This window comes from Sus scrofa, chromosome 2 (genome assembly GCF_054392235.1).
Source record: "Sus scrofa isolate SSC_HxYL_T2T_F1_AM1 chromosome 2, Sscrofa_HxYL_maternal_Yorkshire_Landrace_v2.0, whole genome shotgun sequence".
Taxonomy (NCBI): Eukaryota; Metazoa; Chordata; class Mammalia; order Artiodactyla; family Suidae; genus Sus; species Sus scrofa.
The window spans coordinates 14,261,610-14,277,299 of record NC_139384.1 but is presented as its reverse complement, the minus strand read 5'-3'; the positions used below and the strand labels follow the sequence as shown (position 1 = coordinate 14,277,299).

Here is a 15,690-nt window from a genome sequence, read left to right as displayed (position 1 = left end):
ACCTGTCCTACTCCACTAGGCCTGTAACTTCCATGAGAACTTCTCCTTCAATGTGAACAACACACAATAAAGTGTCAGCCACATACAAGACAGATGTAAAAATTTGTTAAATTGCTTACTGATTATAGCATCCTTTTACTCCCATTTCTACTTAACTAAATAGCAGCTTGACATAAGTGTTATCCCACACAGACACCAAAACTGGCAGAAAGCATGGTAAAAAAAATAAGCAAAACAAAAACTTTAGGGCATTGCAGACTTCCCATCCTTCAAAGCTAATGAACTATAATTAAATGTGTTTTAAGGAAGGTCCTCAGAGATGACAGAGTGTAGATCTCAATGAATCTTATAATGGTATATAATCACGGCTTATTCCCTCGTGTCTTGGATTTGTTATGGTGTGCCAGAGAATAAAAGTGTGAGGCCACATCTTCATGGCTGTTTGGCTCTTTATCTATAAAGACAGACCTAATATCCTGCATATGACACAGAAGTCAATACATAACAATACTAGCAGCATTTTATTAAAGAACAGGAGTGTGTTCTGTACTTCAAAGGCACACATCATGTAATTATAGTGACAAAACTCTAACAAGTTACTACTATGACTAAAAACGCAGAGGATGTACAAGGCCTTAATAAAATATCTATGCCAAGCAAGAAGGTAGTATTAGAGGGCTGTGGTCACATAATTCCTGAAAAATTCACTTTTTTTCACCGAAAAAAAAATTCATTTTTACCAGTACATAATTGACATATAATATTGTATTAGTCCCAGGTATACAACACCGTGATTCATATGCACAATGGTTACACAATACATTTATCAATCACATGAAGAGTTATGAATCTTCTTTCTTATGATGACCCCTATTAAGATATACTCTCTCAGCAACTCCCAAATAAATACACAATGCAGTATTATTAACTATGGTCACCATGCTATCCATTAGAGTGGCAGAACTAATACACTTTTTAACAGTTTATGTTTAAAAAAGTCAAGGCCAAGATCACAAACAATGAGCACTCTTGACACACTACAGGCAAAACAGAAGTATTGTTAAGCCACCGTTTGTGATTACAGCACTTAGTTTCAGGATTTAACAAAGAACCTCTCATATCCTAGTCATAAAATGTTTTGTGTGTGTGAATAAAAATAGTTTTAAAGTCGTGGCGTTCAATAATCTACTCATCGGAGCTTAAAGTTCTAAAATGCATCCCTACTGAATCAGAAATGAGAAAAATAAAAAGTGAGAAAATTGTAACCTAAAGGCACTGTTTGACTTGTCAATGACACAGAGTGAATTCTCAACATAAAATTAAGATTCCCTATACCCACACCATGCAGTTGCATCTTGCATACATATTAGCTCCCCATCTGTAGTAAAATGGCATTCCAATTTATTTACCCATAAGAAAACTTCTTCCTTTGACATGCCCTTCTGAACGAATTCTTGACTTCCTTGTTTCTCAGGCTATAGATGAGTGGGTTCAACATGGGAATCACAGCTGTGTAGAACACAGAAACCACTTTGTTGATGTCCAAGGAGAAACTAGAACTTGGCCGTACATAGATAAAGAAGAGGGTCCCATAAAGGATGGAGACAGATGTCAAGTGTGAAGAGCAGGTGGAGAAGGCTTTCCGCCTCCCATCAGCAGAACGAATCCTCGAGATGGCCATGACAATGTAGGTGTAAGAGACCAAGATGGTCACACCAGTGAGGACTCCTACAGCTCCAGCCACGATGAAAAGTAAAAATTTATTGGCCTGTGTGTCTGCACATGCCAAGGAGAAAACTGGAAGAAGGTCACAGAAGAAATGATTGATGATGTTTGAACCACAGTAAGGCAGGCGAAAGGCAAAGACTGTATGAGTCATAGCACTTATAAGACCCATGGCATAAGGCCCTAGCACCAGCTGCACACAAACTTGCTGGGACATAACGAGTGCATACAACAGGGGCTTACAGATGGCCATATACCGATCATATGCCATGGAGGCCAAAAGGAAACACTCAGTCACTACACACTGACAAAAAAACCATAACTGAGCAGCACAACCAAAGAAAGAGATGACTTTTTTCTCCACAAAGATGTCAGTCAACATCTTGGGACCAATGGCAGAAGAGGAACAGACATCCACCAAGGACAAGTGGCTGAGAAAAAAGTACATGGGGGTGTGGAGTCGAGAATCCATCCAGATGAGAGTGACCATCCCCAAGTTTCCCAGGAGAGTGACGAGATAAACCAGGAGAAATATCACAAAAAGAACCACCTGGTGCTGGAAGTGATTTGTCAAGCCCACGAAAACAAACTCCATCACCAAAGTTTGATTTCCATAATCCATTTCTCCAATCTAAGCTGTCATGAAAAAGAGAAAGATTTTTCCTTGGAATCAATTCATAACTGGACTTCTTGATTTTAAAAATGAATATAGCTTCTACATTTTTATCTTTCATGGGGTACACTGTCAAATAACAGTCTGATTTTGACTTCTTGTCTGTCCTCCTATCTGCTAACTCTCTGTGCAATCCCACTGAATCTCACTGGGTTTTCAGTCTTTCTTGATCAAAACAGGATTTTTGAAGAGAAGCATAGATTTTTAGATGTAGAAATGGCCTCTGGAGATTATCTAAGGCAAGTCCTCTAACTATGCCAGATTATGTTTCTAAAAATCCCTGCCTTTGAACCAAGGATGTTTTAAAACACATTTCATAGGTAAAGTATTTTATGTGAACTTTATGAATTCAGGCTGACAGTTCTCATTCTAGAGAAAGGGTGTTAGGAATACAACTTTCTTTCCACTTCCTTTAGATTCTAGAAAAATAGTTAAAATCTAAAATATAACTTCTGAAGTCTAAGAAGGAGCGCAAGCCTAGATAAAAGAAGCTGGGTTTTGAACAAAGTCAAAGTTCTCCATAGTGTCTACTCTGTGACACCTTCTCCAAAACACCGACATTCCCCATATCACGTAGGTGATTAAAATAATCAAAATCCAGTGAATATTTAGTCCATAAGGAGAGATCAGTTCTTAAATAGTGAACAGGTGTTGTCATCCATTGAGTGTTATCTGAAACTGGGAAAGAAAAATAATATCTTGAGGATGAAAAGGACACTTTTGGGCAATGATCTTGAGAAATAAAAAGCCATTTTCACAGAAAACCTGTACAGTTTTTATTCATAGGAACTTCATTCATAATGGCCAAACACTTGGAACAATCAAAGTGTCCTACAATAGGTTAATGGTTAAGCAAACTGTGGTATATCCATACCGCAGAATACTATTCAGCAATTAAGAGGCACAACATATGATACATGCAGCAACTTGGCTGTGTTTCAAGGGCATTAAGGTTGAAAAAAAAAATCTCAAAAGGTCTCACACTCTATGATTCCATTTATATAATGTATTCAAATGGCAAAATTTTAGAGATGAACAGGTCACCTGGGATTAGGAATGTTGGGAAAGTAGGGTAATAATGTGATTATAAAGAAGGAAGCACATGGGAGGTCTTTGTGGAGATGGAATAATTTTGTGTCCTGAGTGTGGTAGTGGTTAAACAAATCTACACATGCTAAAATGATACAGAAGTATACATACATTATACCAATGTCTGTTCTCTGTTTTTCATAGTGTCCTGCAGTGGTAAACTGGGGGGAACCTGAGAGAAAGGTATGTAAGGCCCCTCTCCTATCTTTGAAGTTGACTGTGAATCTTTATTTATGTCAAAATTGAAAGGTTTCAGAAAAAAAAAAGAATAGGATGTTAGAGAAAGTGAAAGTGAGTATAGTACGAAAAATGAAAACTGAAGAAGGGAGGTATAAATTTTGGACTTTGAAATAACCATGACAATCCCAGCAGCACAATCACACAAAAGTATTATGCATTTGGAGTTCCTGTTGTGGCTCAGTGTTAATGAACCCAACTAGTATCCAAGAGGATGCAGGTTCGATCCCTGGTCTTGCTCAGTGGGTTAAGGATCCAGTGTTGCCGTGAGCTGTGGTGTAGGTCACAGATGTAGCTCAGACCCTGCGCTGCTATGGCTGTGAGGTAGGCTGGCAGCTGCAGCTCCTATTCGATACCTAGCCTGGGAATTTTACATATGCCACGGGTGCATCCCTAAAAAGAAAAAATATATATATTAATGGGGTGTGTGGTGGGAGATGTACTGACAGACATCACATGCCATCCTCCCTGGTAAGACAGATTGAAAAGGGTTTAGCTTAGCTGGAAATGAATGAAATAAAAGCCACTGACCTCCTGTGATCTCAGATGCAATGGAACTCAGAAAAGAGGGATGGAATTTAAGATTAGTCAGAATTATCATACATTAGTTAGTAAAATGTTTCAAAAATTTAATATTTTCTAAATTCAGAAACATTTCAGGTCATTTACATTTGTTAACACACAAGCAAGATGAAAACAAAACAGTTTAAGTGCCAAAATAAATTGGGGTAATAAAAAAAATTGTATGAGGATAAAACTAGAATATACTCATCTATGATCTCAACCAACTCAAACTCTTACGTGAAAGCAAAAGTTTCTGACTGTTGAAGTGCATATTACTTTATTTTCCCCAGCCTTACCCAAAACAAAGTTTCCAATACAGAAAACTCACGGTCTTAGGTATGCATGTGACCCTGGGCATGAGTAGCAGGAATTCAAGCTAGCTGATTCAGAGGCTTGTTTTCTACATATAATATTCAGTATACATAACATGAAGATACTAAGACCCAGGAAAGGAGTTCTCTTTGTGGCTGAACGAATTAAGAACTCAACATGGTCTCTGTGAGGATGTGGATTCAACCCCTTGCCTTGCTCAGTGGATTAAGGGTCCAGCAATGCCATAAACTGCATCACAGATCACAGATGTGGCTTGGATCCAGGGTCGCCGTGGCTGTGGCATAGGTCATGGCTGGCCCAGGAACTTCCATAAGTTTCAGGTATTGCCATAAAAAGAGAAAAAAAAAAGACCCAAAGAAACCAAAGTCTCTTCATTATAACATTTTATGAGCCCCTATGTCTTATAGCATACTTAGTATCTCCATGCCAAATGCAAAATTCAAACAAAATGTACATTCAAGTTAGGTCATTAAAACCAAAAGACAAAGACTAAACATTCTATGCATACCGAGTTACTCCTCACAATAAGCTTAGAGGGGATGTTTTGTTAGACTTCTAAACTCATTTTCTCTATCTGGCCTCCAGAAGGTAATTTAGGAAATCACTTAACTCACCTGTCCTAAGAAACATGCCCTGCTGTTTATGTCAAGGTAAATTACAAAATTAACATTTCCTGATAGGAAAATAAATTACCCTACAATGGAGACATGTCATTCTTCTCAGCTCCTACAATACAGTGATACCACCTTCAAATGTGGGCCTTCCCAGATTAAAAAAGGGTTTATTGACTCAATTCTACACAACACACACCAGAGGTTTTTCTAAAGAGCTGTTGTATAATAATTCCCAGGGAAACAGAAGCTCAGGAGATCAGGCCTATAGAGAAGAAATTAAAGTTATTTTATTAGAAAATTATTTGGAGACTAACTGCACAAAATAAAATTGTATCTCCCTTTGGGACCATCCTCCCTCTTGGAAATTCCAGTGTTGAACCTTCAACCACTGCATGATAAGCACCAGCCATTGGCACAGTGCAGATTTGAGAACCAAAAATAAAGCCCTGCTTCAGAGAGATTACAATCAGAGTGTGGATGCACAGAGCACTAGGGACCTCGTGATTGGCCCATGAATTACCAGGAGGGTGGGATCATTATAGCAGAGGTTTTGGAAAGAGTCTCTTGGACATAATGAAGCTCAAAGGGACGTTAAGATTCAGGTAAAGAAATATAAGATGAACTAGGCTTATCTATGCAGCAGTAGAGAGCTATAACTTTAAACAGCACAGCATCTTTGAGAGACAAAAATAGTCCATACTGGATATATGAAATTTTCAAATATAAGGTTGGAAAAACAGGTTTGAGTTCAAATTTTAAAATATTTTAACATGAAGCAAAAAATTTCTGTAAGCAATGAGGTGTCTTCCAATACATGTCAGAAAACAGATGACATCTATTCACCTAAAAGTTGCCTCATGACATTAATCTTGTTACTGGAGATACTTACTACATGCTGGGCATTCTTCAAAGTGTTTTGAGAGCATTTATTCATTCAGAACCTCATAAGAGCCCAATGAAGTAGATTGATACAAAGAGGTAGATTTTCCTACTTTTCACCACCTCACTCAAACACGTTCTGTTTTTGGAAAAAGCAAAGCAAGCTTCTACCTCGGATGAGACTGGGTGTGTTCAGGGTGGCATGGCTGTAGAAGAAGATGTGGTACATGTATAAATGGAATACTACTCAGCCATAAAAAAGAATGAATTAATGCCATTTGCAGCAACATGGATGCAGCTAGAGATTCTCGTACTAAGTGAAGTCAGAGAAAGACAAATACCATATGATGTCACTTATATGTAGAATCTAAAATACAGCACAAATGAACCCCTGTCTACAAAAAAGATACAAACTCACAGATGCAGAGAATAGACTTGCAGATGCCAAGTGGGAGGGGGGATGGAGTGTGATGGACTGGGAGCTTGGGGTTAGTAGATGCAGATTATTACATTTACAATAGATAAGCAATGAGGTCCTACTATATAACACGGGGAACCATATCCAATCTCTTGGGATAGAACATTATGGAAGACTATATGATAAAAGGAGTGTGTATATGTGTATGCTGGGGTCCCTATGCTGTACATAGAAATTGACACAACATGTAAATCAACTTTAGTTTAATTTAAAAAATAAATTAAGAAAAGATTCTACCTCAGAAGCTTCCTCTCTCTTCTTTCTGTTCATAGTGTATTTCTATCCTTACAGCCATAGTTTTCTCCTCTACTTCATTCAGGTTTCTGCTATAAAATCCCCTCCTCATGGAGGACATCTCTCACCATCATTTCAGAACACTTTTGAGTACAACTAACCACACTCAAACTCATTCACTTTCTCTTTACCCAATTTTATGTTTCTTCAAAGCAACTACCATTACCTAACATTGAATTTTAATGGCATCCTATCATCCTATAAGATGAGCATGAATTTTGTTGCTTTTTCTATGCTGTGTCTTCACCTTCCATAATAATGTCTTAAATAGCAAATTTCAATAAGCATTTTAAAACAATCAAGTACATAAATAATGGGAAACTATATCTAAGAATATGGCCATGGGAGGAAAAGTCATGAGATGAATCTAACTTCTTTCAGCTATTAGGTAATGAGATGAGAACTTTCCATGAGAACTGAAAGGAATTAAAAGTTATTTCTTTGAAAGATAGTCCTAGGAAGATCAAACTTGAATGGACAGAATTTTGTTCTGGGAGAGGGATGATGTGAGCCAAGGCTGAATTCTAAGTGCCAGACTTGAGACTCTGGGAAAATTTTTATATATCTTCCTAGACCTCAACTGGCTGGCTATATACCTTATATACCTATGACCTTATATAGTTTTACAGTTAATCTTCACCTAGAGCATGACTGACACTTGGTCTCACCACATAGATCATTTGGACATATTGTATAAAATTATATAACCTTAGAGAAGAAAGTAATTCGGATGGCATTGAGTCCAGTACGCTCCTTTTACAAATTAAGATTCTGAGAACCAGAAATGGTATAGGATTTATCTGCTTTTAGTTCTCTTAGTAATTGGTGATCTCCTGAAGCCAAATCCAGTTATCTTCTTAAGTAAATAATTGAGTGCTCCACCTGTACAATGGCAAAAGTCACCCTCTAAATCACCTACTCAGCAGGAAATTTGTCTTAACCAATGTCCTCCAAAATGCATCTTTTTCGCCCATGAATCAAGGTGGTAGAGAATGCAGAAACCACTTTTTTTTTAATGTCCTGAGATGAGTGGGAATTGGGCTAGATATGAATGAAGAAAAGGGTACCATATAAGACGGTCATGGCAGACAAGTGCGACGAACAGGCAGAGAAAGCTTTTTGCCTCCCATCTACAGAGTGGAGATTCAATATGGTTTTGACATATATATTTAGGAGGCCAAAATGATTACAGCACTGAGCATTCCTACGAATCCAGACAAAACAAAAAGAATTATTGTTCTGGGTCTCAGCACATGCCAGGGACAGGACAGGGAGAACATCTCAGAAAAAAATGGTTAACCACATTTGGACCACAGAAGGGTAAGCAAAAAGTAAAGGTCATGAGTATATATATGTGCATATGTGTATATGTGCGTATGAATGTGTGAATATACATATATAGACACACATATATACACATGTACATATATACACTCACAAACATATATATATATGGCTTTGTATTATTAAAGTATGTTAAAGAGAAATGATGAAGGCTTAGCCGACAGAGGTATTTGAAGAATGAATTAAATAAAATGTGTAAAATACCTTCCATATAGTAAATACTCACTAAAACTTAATTCCCTTCTACTTTGCCTCTGTCCTCTACTAAGTTCTTCTAGAACCTTGGGTCACCATTTGTTTCTCTCTCATTGTTATTCCATAGCATCTTTATTAATAAAGCATCCCTTTATTACAGCATTTATCAAATACATACAGTATTTCCCAACACAGAACGACTTGGGCAAAGCAAATATGTTTAACTCATATTTGCTCCCCCAGTGCTTATCAGAGTACATGAGGCAGGAGTTAGGGGGAAGGTGCTAGATACTTGAATAAATGAAAAAGGAAAGAAAATTATTATTATAATTTTAATCATATTTTCACCAACCACACATCATCCCTGGATAGTATCACTATATAATTATGAAGACAACATATATGTCTGATCTCAACAAAGAAACATGGAGCCAGCAAAATAACAAATGTAGCAACAAAAACAAAGTCAGTGACACAATCTTAAGTGATGCTGTGATCTTATTTGGAAATTCGGGCTTTAGGCTGGAGATAAGATCAGAGGATGTGTAATCTTATCTTCAAATACTGAAAGCTTAAATTATGGCAAAGGGCTTATTATGAACAATGGTGGTTTTATCTTTTCTCCTTCAAGTAATCTCAGGAGACAGATCATATTTTAGGGGATTTCAGTCATAAAATTATAAATTTTAGCTCAAGAAGGTAATGAAATTTTCAACAATTAGAACATTCCAAGGGTAGTTGCTTTTGGACTATAAGAATCCACAACATTTTAGGGGACCCATGCAATGATTGGATGGCAATTTAACAAGACTATTTCAGAACAAATGAAGTGAAGGAGTGGAGAAATTAATCTGTAAAACTTAAGCTTCTGTCATCTTATTAAATGTGTTGTTCTAATTCAGAGTAATGGAATTATTTTCATTATTTACTCAATTCCATATGAACACAATTCAAGATATCATAGTGAATAAATAGACTATTAATATTGATAAGTTCTGATCAATGTTCCTGACTCATCAAGAGGAATAAGAAAGGAAGAACAGACTCTTTCAAATGACAACAGAAAGTCAAGGTGTAGGACACTGTGGAACAGTCATGTGAACACTATAAAGCCCCACTGTGCAATACATAGTCCATGAGTCAGCAACACCAGCATCACCTGGAAGCATCACATTATCTGAAATGTAGAATTTGAGGCCCCACTCCAGTTCAACTGAGTCAAAATCTGCATTTTAATAAGGTCCCCAAATGATATTCATACATTAAACACTGTAAACACAGATACAGAGTCATTTATGTTTCTCTACATGTAAACTTCCCAATGAATCACCTGTGTAAACAAGGACAATAAAATGTCATTGTCCTATGATATCAAGTAATGTTAAATATAAAATTTAATTGCCCTTACAGCATAACTATAGTTAGCCAAATTGCTTGCAGTTGCATATTTTATCTCTGCAATGAATTATGTGTGGTAGATACACAGGGATTGTGCTTGCTTTAGTCAAATGGGTGAATGTCACTTAATGATATATCTTACATAAATCTAAGCTTCCAACAGAAGCATGATCCATTGCAGATAGTATTTTTATTTGCTCATAAATGGGTTCATATAATTATAGGAAAATGATGAAATATATTTTTTAAATAATTAGTTTTGAAAAACTATATGTCAAAGAACTACCACCAGTGGAACATAGGTCTTGTTAACATCACCAGATTCCGATTGAGATGGCGAGGCTGGGTGAACATTTTAGCAACTCAGGCCAAATTAACCTGACATTCAGGTTTAAAAATCATGCAAGTGTTATGTTTACTGTGAAGCATGCACAAGAGTATTTGAGCCAAGCTGTTCTGTTTGGAGGATTTATAAAACTAATTTTAGCCACATAATTATACTATCATTTTATGAATTTCACTTATCCAAAATTCAGCAAACTTACCGCCTTGGTAAAATCTTTTATTTGCCTTTTTTTTTTTTTTTTTTTTTTTTTTTTTTTTGTCTTTTTGCTATTTCTTTGGGCCGCTCCCGCGGCATATGGAGGTTCCCAGGGTAGGGGTCGAATTGGAGCTGTAGCCACTGGCCTATGCCAGAGCCACAGCAACGCAAGATCTGAGCCGCGTCTGCAACCTACACCACAGCTCACGGCAACGCCGGATCGGTAACCCACTGAGCAAGGGCAGGGACCGAACCCGCAACCTCATGGTTCCTAGTCGGATTCGTTAACCACTGAGCCACGACGGGAACTCCTATTTGCCTCTTTTAATTACTTCAAAATTATACCAAACTCTGTGGACTTCTGGCCTCAGACAAGAAAAGTTAAGGGTGTACAATGTGGTATTATTTTTTTTTAATTTTTATTTGCTGCTTCCCAGTATGCAGAAGTTCCGAGGCCAGAGATGGAATCCCAGTCACTGCAGTGACAACACCAGATCCTTAAGCCACTAGACCACCAGGAACTCCCCCAATTTGGTGTTCTTGAAGTATCATGAATTCTTATTATAGCCTGATGAAGAAGGGTTACCTTTGTGCTGATTGACCTTGGGTTCTAATACACATGAAATAATTCCTTGCTCTTTTCTGGCTCTCACATGACACAGTATGAGTGAATTTTTCTTGAAAATTTTGAGCCAATTGGCACCTGATCCCTGAAGAACCCTGAACCTCAAGAGTCTATATCCATAGAGGAGATATTAAAGTAAAATAGATGTTATGGAGTTCAAGCCAATATTACCTCACAATAGGATTTTTTTCTCAAGAAAAATTTCAAAAAAAAAAAAATACTCTCCTCTTGGGACTATCTTTGAAAAAGAATTCTACTGAACAAGAAGCACTGAGTGCTAAGAGATAGAAACCCACAGTTCAAAAAACTACCCCTTGGAGAAATGTCTATTCAGGTCTTTTGCCCATTCTTCAATTGGGTTGTTGGCTAGTTTGCTGTTGAGTTGTATAAGTTGTTTGTATATTTTAGAGATTAGGCCCTTGTCAGTTGCATCATTTGAAACTATTTTCTCCCATTCTGTAAGTTTTCTTTTTGGTTTCCTTTGCTGTGCAAAAGCTTGTCAGTTTGATTAGGTCCCATTGGTTTACATTTGTTTGTATTTCTGTTGCTTTGGGAGACTGACCTGAGAAAACACTTGTAAGGTTGATGTCAGAGAATGTTTTACCTATGTTCTCTTTTAGGAGTTTGATGGTGTCTTGCCTTATATTTAAGTCATTCATAAATAACAGAGAACAGACTGATGGTTGTCAGAGGGGAAGGAGGCTGGAGAGGAAGTAAAAATGGGTGAAGAGGTGGGTTAATTGTAGGATGACAGATAATAATTAGACATTGTGGGGATCAGTTTATAGTAGATACAAAGATCAAATTATTATGTTGTACTCTTGCAACTAATATAATGTTGTAAACCAATTTTACCTCAATTTTAAAAAGCTGAAATAAATGACATCTTATTTTTTTCTAAAAAAAAAAAAAAAAAAAAAACTGCCCCTGAAAGTTGATACAGGCTGTTTAGGACACCGGACATAAAGTGGAAAAATCAACTGTGGAACACAACCTGATGACACACAGACTTGGAAATTCCTTATTTTAGGTTTATTTAGAATGACTGGGGAAAGTCCTCAGTTGGGAGATGGGCTCCTGGAGACCACTTGCAGGTGCACCTTTATATGCATAATATACTCTTAGGGGTCAAAACACTACACAAACTTTCTGGTTATCAGTAAAATCCACCATATTTTAACCTTAATTTGTGTTAGCTTATGCCCAAGAACAGGGTTTTGCAAACTAAACTCCATATGAATTCTAATCTATGTGTATTAGAAATCCAAGCATCTGGAAAACTCCAAAACAACCAAAATCCCATATTTCAGGTGATAGCGTCTATGAGATTTCAAGAGGAATAGCTCATTTTGGTTTGGAATGATCTGGTTTTAGGTCATAGATTGTTTAATAAAAGGGAAAATACTTTGAAGCTCAAAAACATCCTCTCTAATCGGTGCTATGGACTGAATTGCATTGCCCTCAAATTCATATGTGGGTCCCCTGGCCCTCAAGGTGACTGGATTTGAAGAAAGAGCCTTCAAGGAGGTAATTAAGGTTAAATGAGGTCATAGGGTGGGTGGGACTATAAAGAAATTCATTTGTTTACACCACCCAACCTGTGACATTTTGTTATAACAGCACTAGCAGACTAATAGCGTTGGATAAAAACTTTTTGGAAAGAAGTCACTGTTAAAAGAAGGATAACACTACAGTTTTCAAAGAGAAAATAAATGGGCCGTGTAATAAGACCAATGAGACTTAAAAGGCAAGGGAAGGAAACATACACTCTTTATATCCGAATGACAAGTTTCACACATTTCTCTCACCATGTTATCTTTACCTGATATATATAAATATGCTTCCTTATCTTTAGATACTTCAAGGTATTATATGTGATTCTATTTAAAACCAGTCTATCCAACCCTGCATCTGATTCTGTTACCTCATGCTCTCTCAAGAACTCCTAATTTTAATTTGGCCATAGTCTTGTGTCTTCAATTTTTAATATTGAAGCATTCCAAACAGATGTAATAATTTTATGTCTAATATTCAAAAGAGAGCTCCCATCTGCTCCTCATGCATGCATTAGAAACTATCCTATCATTATCTTCTCTATTAGATGGTAATTCTGCCTGGTAATCATGACTTTGTTCTCTGTCACTCTGTTTCTATCTTGTCCTATTTGCAACTAAGACAATATTGTAAGTTAACTACCACTTCAATAAATAAATTGAAACAACAAACAATAAATGTAAAAAAATTCAAATGTATTATAGGTTGGAAGTCATAAATGTTATGGATAACAGAAAAGGTACACCAGAGTAAAGAGACTCTAAGTTTCTTCATGAGGTAGTGATGGTTATAAAAATTCAGTATTAAAGAAGTTAGGGTAAATCCCATTGAGAAAATGAGCTTCAAGAAAAGACAGAAAGGTATGGCATCCCCCAAGCAAACATGTGAGGATGAGCAATCTCAGGCAGAGGGAACATTATTACAAAAACTATGAGGGGACTTTTGGTTTCTAGGTCTGCATAGGAGGAGCCTGGAAGTCACCATTCTGCCCTAAAACTGAAAAGAATGAAAAATCAACAATGCTTCTTAGATCTTGTAAGAGAGGGGAGGACACAGTAAACTGCTGACCGCAGGATCGGGGAGGCCAACAGGTGACCACAAGGAGTCACTGGTTACCAGAGCAGACTCATGGGAGGAAACCACCAGGGGAACCATGAGCAGTATTGTGAGATTTACCTCCTGGAGTCTGACCGGGTTCCCTCAGTAAATAGCACGGAGAAATCCCCTTATGCTTCCAGCAGAGGGAGGTGAAGAGGTACCATCTGCAAATACACCACAGCATTCTGTACTCCGTACCATGGCCTGCCCTCAAGAGCAACTAGTTAACCAGAGCCTAACTTGCTAGGAGATTATCAGAGTCCAGCTGACCTGTGGGAAGGGAAATAGCCAACCTCACCTTCCACTGACCTTCCATATAGCAGAAGGGAAATACCCAACTCCAGCCCACTCTAGCCTTCCTGAACCAACTTATGGGGAGATTGGGAGGAACCCTGAGAAACAATTGTGAAGTTCACAATCCAGAGACACAGTTTCATAAAAGACTGAGACCTTATCATAGGACACAGAGCACGTCCCCTCCACCCACAGCTCACACCATAGTACTGAAGACCTATTTACAGCAGTTCCTTATACCTAACACATCAGGTCTGGCTCTCAGGAAAAAATCACAAAGTATACAACAGGTATAAAATGCAGTTGAAAGAGAGCAAACATCAGAACCAGACATTGCAGGGATGTGGAAATTACAAGACCATGAATTCAAATCAACTGTGATTAGAATGCTAGAGATCAAAAACACTGAAACAAAAAAAAAAGTGCCTTTGATTGGATGAGTAATAGACTGGATATGACTAAGGAAAGAATCACGGTGCCAGAGAAAACAGCAAATAGAAACTTCAAAACAGAAAACCAAAGAGTGGAGAAAAAAAAGAGAACAGGATATCTAAGGACTATGAGATAACTACAAAAGGTGTCGTATACGCAAGATGGGACTATCCAAAGAAGCATGAAGGGAACAGAAGAAATATTTGAAACAATAACAGAATTTCCCCCAAATAATGTTAGACACCAAACCACAAATCCAGGAAGCTCAGGAAACACTAAGCAGGATAAATGGCAAAAACAATCAACTATACCTGAGCATAACATTTTCAAACTACAGAAATCAGAAAGAAAGAAAAAAATCCTGAAAGAAGCCAAGGGCAAAAAAAATCTCACCTACAGAGAAAGAAAGATAAAAATTCCATCTGAGTTCTCCTGAGAAAAGATGCCTTATGAAAATTGATGATCTCTTCCCACGCACCAGTATTGCAAATCATGGGATTTCAGTGTGGGGGCCCTAAGTGACAGGGAATTTCCCTGTTCCTAAAATTGGGACTCACTCTTTTTATACAAAATAAGGAGAACCACTTAGAGGGTGAACAAAAAAAAAAAAAAAATGCAGCTCCAAGTGAATTTCTGTCCCTGCCTACTATAAAGAATCAGCTGGGAATATTTCTCACTAATAAAAATAAAGCAAAACAAAACAAAACTTAACATGTATTGTGTTATAAAGTCTGAAGAAAAGAAATATGATGCGGTCAGAGAAAAACACAAAGAGGTTCAATTGAGACTGAAGAGTGAGGGTGACTCTTTGAATGGAAGCAATGCTTAAGCAGTATATGAAAAATGCAAAGAGCTTTCCAGACCGAAAATACATTAGGATATTAGAACAGCAATAACTCGAGCTAGAGAGAACAGCTGGTTTGGAATACATTTGCATATACTTAGGGAAGCAACAGAGAGCCATTGAGGAAATTTATAATTATCACTTGCTTCCTGCTATTCTCCCAATCTCCTTCCAATTGCTTAAGAAACAGTTTAAAAGACAGAAAATACTTCAGGTCTCTTACTAGGAAATGACTATCTCAAAAGGTGACTTGTGGTTTGAGACATGCTATATAACAAATACACAGAATGGAGGAATGTTAAGGCAAAATTCAACTGGGAAAGAAAACTGTTCATCTTTCTAGATAAAAACGGGAGAAAATACATTTCCCTTTGTCACACCTAAGTCTGTTTTAACAGTGCTTAGTAAAATGGTGTTGGAAATTTTTATAAGACTGACAATTAACTATGGTAGGGTTTTTTTTGTTGTTGTTTTGGTTT

The 15,690-nt window shown here is 37.3% G+C and overlaps 2 protein-coding genes across 2 annotated transcripts in view; both read right to left on the bottom strand.

The window, feature by feature from the left end:
- The window catches only part of LOC110259553 (olfactory receptor 9G4-like), a 166,946-nt gene that overhangs the window by 78,504 nt on the left and 72,752 nt on the right, over window positions 1-15,690 (bottom strand). The window lies entirely within an intron of this gene.
- LOC100517632 (olfactory receptor 5G25-like) lies at window positions 1,406-2,347 on the bottom strand. Its single transcript, XM_085011627.1, has one exon. The coding sequence runs from the start codon at window positions 2,345-2,347 to the stop codon at window positions 1,406-1,408; it is 942 nt and encodes a 313-aa protein (XP_084867753.1).

Excerpts from the sequence above, each read along its gene's own strand:
- LOC100517632 (XM_085011627.1), bottom strand. The coding sequence starts at position 2,347 with ATGGATTATGGAAATCAAACTTTGGTGATGGAGTTTGTTTTCGTGGGC.